The sequence below is a fragment of the Chaetodon trifascialis genome, chromosome 16 (assembly GCF_039877785.1).
Source record: "Chaetodon trifascialis isolate fChaTrf1 chromosome 16, fChaTrf1.hap1, whole genome shotgun sequence".
Classification (NCBI taxonomy): Eukaryota; Metazoa; Chordata; class Actinopteri; order Chaetodontiformes; family Chaetodontidae; genus Chaetodon; species Chaetodon trifascialis.
The window spans coordinates 18,983,582-18,991,791 of NC_092071.1; the positions used below are offsets into that span (position 1 = coordinate 18,983,582).

At 42.5% G+C, this 8,210-nt stretch overlaps 1 protein-coding gene across 3 annotated transcripts in view; it reads left to right on the forward strand.

Moving 5' to 3' along the window:
• specc1 (sperm antigen with calponin homology and coiled-coil domains 1) overlaps window positions 1-8,148 on the forward strand; it is a 69,773-nt gene extending 61,625 nt beyond the window's left edge. For all 3 annotated transcript variants that reach the window (XM_070982436.1, XM_070982437.1, XM_070982438.1), the window contains 3 exons: window positions 1,292-1,408; window positions 3,225-3,284; window positions 7,142-8,148. In XM_070982436.1, coding sequence (XP_070838537.1) covers window positions 1,292-1,408; window positions 3,225-3,284; window positions 7,142-7,231 — 267 coding nt within the window. In that variant the 3' untranslated portion in view covers window positions 7,232-8,148. The remainder of the gene's footprint in view (window positions 1-1,291; window positions 1,409-3,224; window positions 3,285-7,141) is intronic.
• The last annotated feature ends 62 nt before the right edge of the window (window positions 8,149-8,210 follow it).

An 8,210-nucleotide genomic window follows, 5' to 3' on the forward strand; every position in this document is an offset into this window, starting at 1 on the left:
GTCCATCCAACAGCTGTTGAAATGTTTCGTTTTCACGCCCATAATGACCATAGCAACTGCCACATCAGAGTGGGAACAGTAAACAGACATGCCACCTTTTGCTTTTGCGGCAGGACGTGTTTCGGTTCCACAGTCGCCCTCCCTCCTTCACCTCTCTACCTGAAATCACAGCTGGTTTCAAACTGAGGTAACTGGAATCCATAACGCCAAAGCAGACAAGTGAAGGCAATCAGAAATAACAAATTTGTCAACAGTTCCCAGGAGCTCAGGGCATATTCATTACTGCATTGACTTATCCTCAGGACCTGGAGTTCTGCTGTTTTTCTGCCCTATCAGGCAGTTAATTACATTCACATGGTGTCTCACATATGGATCGGTCACTGGTTAAAATGAAAATGACCAGGGCTCTGGTCCTCAGGGCTTGGATTAAAGGCTGCTGGCTTAGAGCAAGAGTAAACAAACACACGGCTGCATAACCAATCTTCAGCATCTCATTGACCTAATGCTGTGTGTACAGACACACTGATGGCTCTCAGATAATTCAAAAAAAAAAAAACAACACAGTATCTGGCCTTGTGCCTACTTCTCATGCTGTCAGGAGGTGGTGGTGGTGGTAGGGGAGACATCCACTCGTAGCAGATACTTAAACATCTGTGCTCCAGTATGCCAACACCGCACTGACTGATACTGTACAGAGCCGTCGCTCATATTATTATTATTATTATTATTGTTATTATTATTATGAAGCAGACACATAGCCATGACCCCGGAGAGTCTCCCTGGCCGTGATGACGAGAGGAATACAAGAGGAAGACACCGGAAATAACTTATCTGTCCAACGGGGACCCTGCGACGCCAAACAATGGCCAGGAGGAAGTCTTTCCTCCGAACGCTCTACTCTTATCAGACCCTGAATATGCTGTATAGGGTGTACGAGGTGACAATGCTCTGTGAATCGCGCACACGCACACAAAAACATAACAGGCTGGACGTGCTGCTATGCATGTTCTTCACCCAGAGGAGAGATCAGAGAGAGCTTCAGAGGCTTAAATGGGATCTAAGAAGAAGATCCTCCAAAGGAAACATGATCAGGCATTAATGGACGCCGAACAGCATGTAATAGCATTACATGTTAATTTTCGTGTTGTTTCCTGGGGCTCTAGGACTTATTGGTGTTTTTCATGGCCTGTTCATGTTGTCCCACACAAATTACGGGCACTTTAAGCTCATTATCGTTGTGTGATATTGACATAGGCTTTATGTGACTTGTATCCCTTTCTTTTCTCTGCAGAATATTGATGTGACCAACTTCAGCAGCAGTTGGAGTGACGGCCTGGCTTTCTGTGCCCTGCTGCACACATATCTGCCTGCCCACATCCCGTACCAGGAACTCATCAGTCAAGATAAGGTAGAAAGTTAGAGGAAGACTGTACACACACACACACACACACACACGCACACGCACACGCACACACACACACACGCACACAAACACGCACGCACGCACACACTTTCTCTCTTCAGTCTCAGCAGGTAACAATTGCAACATAAGGACCCCAGTCAAACACACGTGTACGACATGTTTCATGTTTACACAGACACTCTCCACACACCATTACATCTGTGCTCTCTTCACACACATTATCCCAACCCCCCCTAGCCAAATGCCAGCACACACATATTTGGATTCAGTCATCAGTTGGCAGTGACCCACTCATACTTGTGTGTAGTGCAAACAAAACTACATGTTCAGTTTCCTGCTGTCTTCCCTCCAACTTGTAGATTTGTGTCTCCAGAAAACACTGAACACAAAGCAACAATATGTTGTTTGTGGAAAATGTGGGGCTGTAAACTGTGAAATTGGTCTGCTTACACAGTGTAGGTCTGGAAAGATGCATGTTTGCCAAGAGGAAAAGAAAATGTCTGTAATGCTTTGAAGCCATTTTTTCCAGGCGTCATTTTTTCCACCATTACGTCGCACATGCCAGGCTTCCTTTATGAAGCCGTATACATTTTATAGGTCTGCCATATTGTCCACACAGCATTAAAAGGCAGCCTGAAAATGAATTATGAATGCAGCATTTATGTAGCCATTAGCACAGGGCAGCAGTGGCTGCATAGCTCATTGTTGACAGCTCTGTAATGTGGACGTGCAGGTGGTATACTGTAACATTAGCTTCGCAACGATATGGCTCCTCTCTGGGGACTGCAGATCTTTCAGCCTGCAACAACATTAAAGCAATAGAGAAACACCTCCAACCTGGCCTGGCACAGCCTATGCAACAAATTAGTCACGTAGGAGTGTGTGCACGGTCCTGTTGGTATGAATGTGTAACATTGAGCTGATGACAGAGACAGTGTGCAGCCCATCTCTCTGAATAATCCAATAGACGCGTGTTGTCTTTAATAACTCTTGCTGAGTGACTTACCCTGAGGCCCAAACACCCAACCTCTTCCTGGTATAATCTGTCCTTCCAGTAATCCCATTACTGCCCTCCTTCGATAGATATTTTAAGACAACAAGGTTATAGGTGGACTTATATTTTAGGTCAAAAGGGGGAAATGTGTTCTTTCAAGTAGCAGTCTACAGCTGCCGAACTATGTGTTAAGAATCCATGATTTACGCATTCATTATCCCAGCTGTGCTGATGTCTAGAGGCGGGTAATATGACAGTTCAAGTGCTTGTGAGAGTCGCGATTAATGACTCAAGGACCTGAACTCTTGAAAGGTAACAAAAATGGAGCTTGAAGTGAAAAGAGACGGAAAGAAGCTCAAAGAATGATGTTGATGAGTTCAGGCTTCAATCAACAGCACTCACTCATGAGGACAGTTTGGATTTCACTCTCATGTTTTATACATACAAAACTCAACAGTTTCATTCAAGTGTTAAGTGCTAAATCTTTGGGGATTTAGTTCAGTGGGGCTGGAAATTAGCTGCAAAGACAGGTCTGTTTTTACAGAGAGATTTTGTCCAGTATAGCTTTTTACTTATCAAACAAACATAAGGGATAATGTAATACACTGAAATGCTCACACAGACAAGCTGAGGCTTACATATGTCTCAGGCTGCCCCTCTGGTGGTTGTTGGGGTTTATAAAGGTATTTGTGGGCTTACCCTTGCTGTTTGAACCTCCGTCTGTGGTGTCTATGGTGCTGGATGTCAGGATGTCAGGGTGCAGGGAGCTTTTAGTGTCTCAACACCCAATGGTTTGTTTTTCTTTAGGTCCGGAATCTGACACTGGCTTTCCAGGCTGCCGAGAGCATTGGCATCAAACCCTCCCTGGTAAGTTGATTTGCCGCAGACCACACACAAACACACACACACACACACACACACACACACACACACACACACACACACTTTGATAACACAGAGGGACCCTTTGATTAGATGAATTGGAAACCAGACACTTTGATTGGCCATTTTTCCTCCTGACAGTCCTGTGCTTAACCCTGTCAAACCAGTTACTGAGGCCTTCATTGCTCGGTTGTTTAAAGTCGGTGTTCCAGCATTGTGCACTGGAAATCTTTGCATCAGGAGAAAAAACAATCTAATGCATAATTCTGATATGCTTTGGCTTTGATTAGCTTAATTGGTTTGTGCAAACATTAGCAGCTCTCCTCAGAAATGGGTGAGTAACAAGCAGCTGTTTCACTGAAATATTTGGTTTGTGAGAACCCCCCCGCCATGTTTTGCCATGTCGTAAACACTCAAAGAGCCCTAATCACCTACGTATACATAGTCAGTGCTTGCGCGAGCAAATCTTCAGTGAACTGTCTATCTCTTAAATCAATACTTAGACATTTTGGCGCATAGACTTATTTACATTCTCACAGAGAGTCATGTATTAAATAGATGCCGATCTGTCTGTTAAATATGATGCTGGACACTGTTAGCTTCACTTAGCATAAAGACTGGGAGCGGGGGTAGCAGCTAGCTTGACTCTATCCAAACCAAACTGAAGTTATTGTTTATTAAAAGCTTAAGTACTTCTTGCAGACTTGGCTAATCTTCTTCATCAGGACTGTGTGGGTGTTGTTTGATTACATTTGAGTGACAGTAGCACGACAACATTAGGAAACAACCTCGTAACTCTCATCACATTTTGACTGAAATGTTTAGACTAAATCCCAACTTGTGCAGGGAAGTATGTGACATCACCTTTTTCCAGTCCTGCCCACTTCAAACCTCAGCCAAAAACACAGACAGAAACGAAAAATCAGACCTCTGCCATGTGAGACAGGCAAATTCAGTGTAGGAAATAATGTGTTCTTGTAAGATCCCGTCACTCATAGTAAAACGCTTTAAAGTCATGTTTCGAATCACTTGCAAATGTTCGAGTAATCATTTCAGATACAAGATCATTGCATTTTGGCTGCAAGCTGTCACTCATTTATCTTGTAGAACTCAGTCACTCTGCTGCCTACAGGTCATGGAGCAGCAGCTGTTCACACACGCCCTCTGTCTGTACATTCTTATGCTCTTTTTTTTAACCTGGTCTTTTTCATTCATGTAAACACATATCACTGCCAGGAAGAGTGTGGACGCTAACAGTTTAATACTGACCAGGTCAAGTGAATTCCTCATCCACACATCTTAAACAACTTCCAGGGCAAACAAATAAAACCAGCTGGATCCTGAGGAATAATCTGCAGCCAGTGGGAATGTCGCTTTACTCCTCAGACCTACTTTTATTGGTGCTGCACATGCTGGTGGCTCTTTCATTTTGAATGTCTTAGGAGTGATAGCAGAGTGTCTGAGACATGTAAGAGTTAAACTTATGACCTCACCGCCCCCCACCCCTCGTTCTGCATATCTGCGCGCACCTCTGATGACTGCTTCATGTTTTTAGGAACTTGATAAAACAGATCAATGCAGCTGCGTGTTTGTTCCTTTGAAAAGTCCAACAAAACTAACTGCTCAGAGATGAGTCACATAATACACATACCAGAGAATAGCTGGGCCTCCTCCTGTTAGGAGCTGGAGACATAACTGTACTGAAGCTTCTGTGTAAATCTGAGCTAACGGACGCTGCTGTGACGCTGGTGATGTAGAGTCATGTGAAAGCCTTCACTGCCTGACTCATCACTGTCTCTGAGTGGCCAAATGAAGCCTGGTCTTGAGAAGAGTCTCATAATACTGTAGATTACAGCTTTTCTCAGAAGCTGAAGCACATTTTAAGTAACAAAGAACAATCATCATGTCATTTTATACTGAGCAGCACAAGAACTTGGTCTAAGAGCTGTATCAGTGTGACGGATGACGTTAAAATGATGTTTCTTTATGTGATTTCTCACTTGCTGTACATGCTACTGTATATGCTGTAACGCAGTGATAAAGTCAAATATCCTTTGGAGTCGACTGAACCAGTTCCTGCCATGCAAACAGCAGCTTCAACAGTCTGTTCACAGGTTTCTCACCGTCACTGTTCACAGTGATGTAAAACACAGAAGAAGGAAATGAAAGTACATAAAATACATATAAATAAGGAACTGCTGAGAAATGACAAACCGTAAATCTCCTCCTTGGTTATCTAAACATTCAGGGTCCCTCTCTGATGTCTCATTGTGTAGTATAATTTTTCTATTTGATACGTGAAGAATTAATATGTGAAGAATCGATATGTGAAGAATCAAGTGTAACACTGTAAGCTAATGGTAAACAATAGTAGCAGCTCTATGAAGTTTGATATGATAAGAGTAGCTCTGTGCAAGCCTGATATGATAGTAGAAAATAATTGCTGTTTGCTTAAGTGAAGGAAGAGCACATGAAAGGCCAAGATGCCAGTGCAAAGATAAGAAGGGAGGTTGCTGTGCAGTGATGATAATGAGCTGCAATGACACCATGCAGCCAACATTGCGAGGGCAGGACACCTGGACCATAAATCTTTGGTGCTTTCCATGGCCTTGCAGGTGTTTTAGCCGGTTCTGACCAGTTTCAGACCAGGATGATTGTGACCTAATATAACCCTGCGTGTCCTTACATAACCTTACTGTATTTTTTCCATCCATGTTTAACATTTGTTATAATCATGAAAGAACTAAATGGTCTTATAATCACAACTATGATTTACTGTGTGTTAACGAATAATGGTTTGGGATGATTTAATATACTTTGCTATATTTTTAAAGCATTTTCTATGTGATGTGTCCTTATGCTTACATGCAATCATGATAATAAACTGTAATTTGATGTTATTTTTAAAAAACAGAGCCCATGACAATCAAAAACTAATGGTGTATAATTAGAGGAATAGAGAGGAGAAAAGAGGAGATAGCAGCCAAAAAGTACCTAATGGTGTAAAAAAATAGAAGAGCCTAGAAAAAAGAAAAGATGCCCCAAGGGCGGGGAATACCTTCAGCAGAACTGTATAAAAGATAGAGCACTGACCATTGCAGGTCAGAGACTTCTTCAGATGTACACCCTGTGTGTTTCTGGATTTCTCTCCCTTTGCTGCCGCGGCAATAAAGTGTTTGCATCTCGGACCCTGACTCCTGCAGATCCTTTTGAGCACTTTTTCTCAGACAGCTGAATTTGACTATTTCTGGACTGTTGTGGATTGCACATCTGGCCTTCAAATTCCACAACAATTGCCATTAAAGTCAGTTTAATGTGTTTGGGGAAAAGATGGAGTAGCGCCTGTAGACTACAGTGACCGACATGTGTTCATTTGTATTAACATTTCAGGATGAAGTCATGGATTTATTGGAGAAATTCACCTGTTATCAGTTCTTTTTAGGACACCAACAAACTACTGAAACCTATGAAATGTTTGCTGTGTGTTTGACAGGTTGGCTTTCATACTTTGCATGTGAGGGTTTACACAATGAGCATGTCAGTGGACACACCTGACAGTAATACAGATTTGAAGAACAGTGTAATCAGTGTTAATCATAGGGGCAGTGGATTCCTGGATCGTTTGAAGATATCTGGACTTTCACTTTTGATGACTGGATGAAAGCAACAAGAAGAATATTATCATCTATAATTATAGAACTGCAGCCACATTACATTGTTCTCTTTGAGTTGTCTGATTTCCTGATGGGGGTGCTGTTTATAAAGCTCAAAATGATTAGAAACTCTGAGAGTGTAACTCCTGCAGCTAGCTTTTAAAGTATTGTTCTTTCTGTTCCAAACAGGACATTGAGGAGCTGATGAAGACGGACCGGCCGGACTGGCAGAGCGTCATGCTGTACGTCTCTCAGATCTACAAGTACTTTGAGACCTGACCAGCGAGGATAGAGGAGCTGGAGACCGATGGGTCGGAGGCACTGCAGCACTTTCCTGTTACCATCTGTCAGCACTACATTCCCTTCCCGGACAGACCGAGCGCTGCCACCTCAGCCCTTCTCCGGCTCACCTTGACATGGCCGAGGAATTTAAAACAGCCATGGAGCTGCAGGCGCTGCTGAAGACTGCAGTCAGGAAACAGTTTGAACATGTGCCAAATCTCCTGTCGAAACCCAGCTTATAGCAGACTATCTATGCATGGTTAAAACGGAGCCTTCTGTCTGAGTGTGCGGTGTGACGTCTCCTTTAACTGAGCAACATGCAGCCAGTGTTGACCAAACTTTTGGTCAAACTTTGAGTTGAACTGAAGCCTTTGTATTTTCCACCTTTAATTGTGTGTGTCCTTAAAGATACTGTAGAAATAAGACAAAGCCTAGCTGCCATCTGTGACACCACACTAAGATAATTTAACACTATGAGAGTCGCTGAATAGTTTTGTAGAAATATTTTTCTGGAAGCAGATGGATCTCTATGTTTGAATCAAACCATCGTACTTCGCCCTGCTCTGTTGTTTCTTCACACTTCCCATCAGGACTCTCTCATTAACGATGGTACTGCAGCAGCTTTGCAAAATATACAGAAGTATTTTGCATGCCGTGTCAAATTATGAGGGAGAGGATAACTTTTACATGTGTGACTTGAGGCACTACACTTTCTCTGTGGTATGATTTAGACAAGCCTCCATTTGCAGATGCTTTATGTTTTGGAATATAAAAAGTGTTATTTATTTCTTTACAAGCAGCTTGAAAAGTGAGAATGTGGACAGAAACATATGCAGTTTTCTATTTCCGGATGTCAGATTCGGAGGCCTGTTGGATTGGTATTACTCAATAAAGGATTGTAAAGTTTTATATTCAATCATTCACTTTATTTAAATGATTCTTCACATTATGCTTTGACACAAAGACACTGATTTGG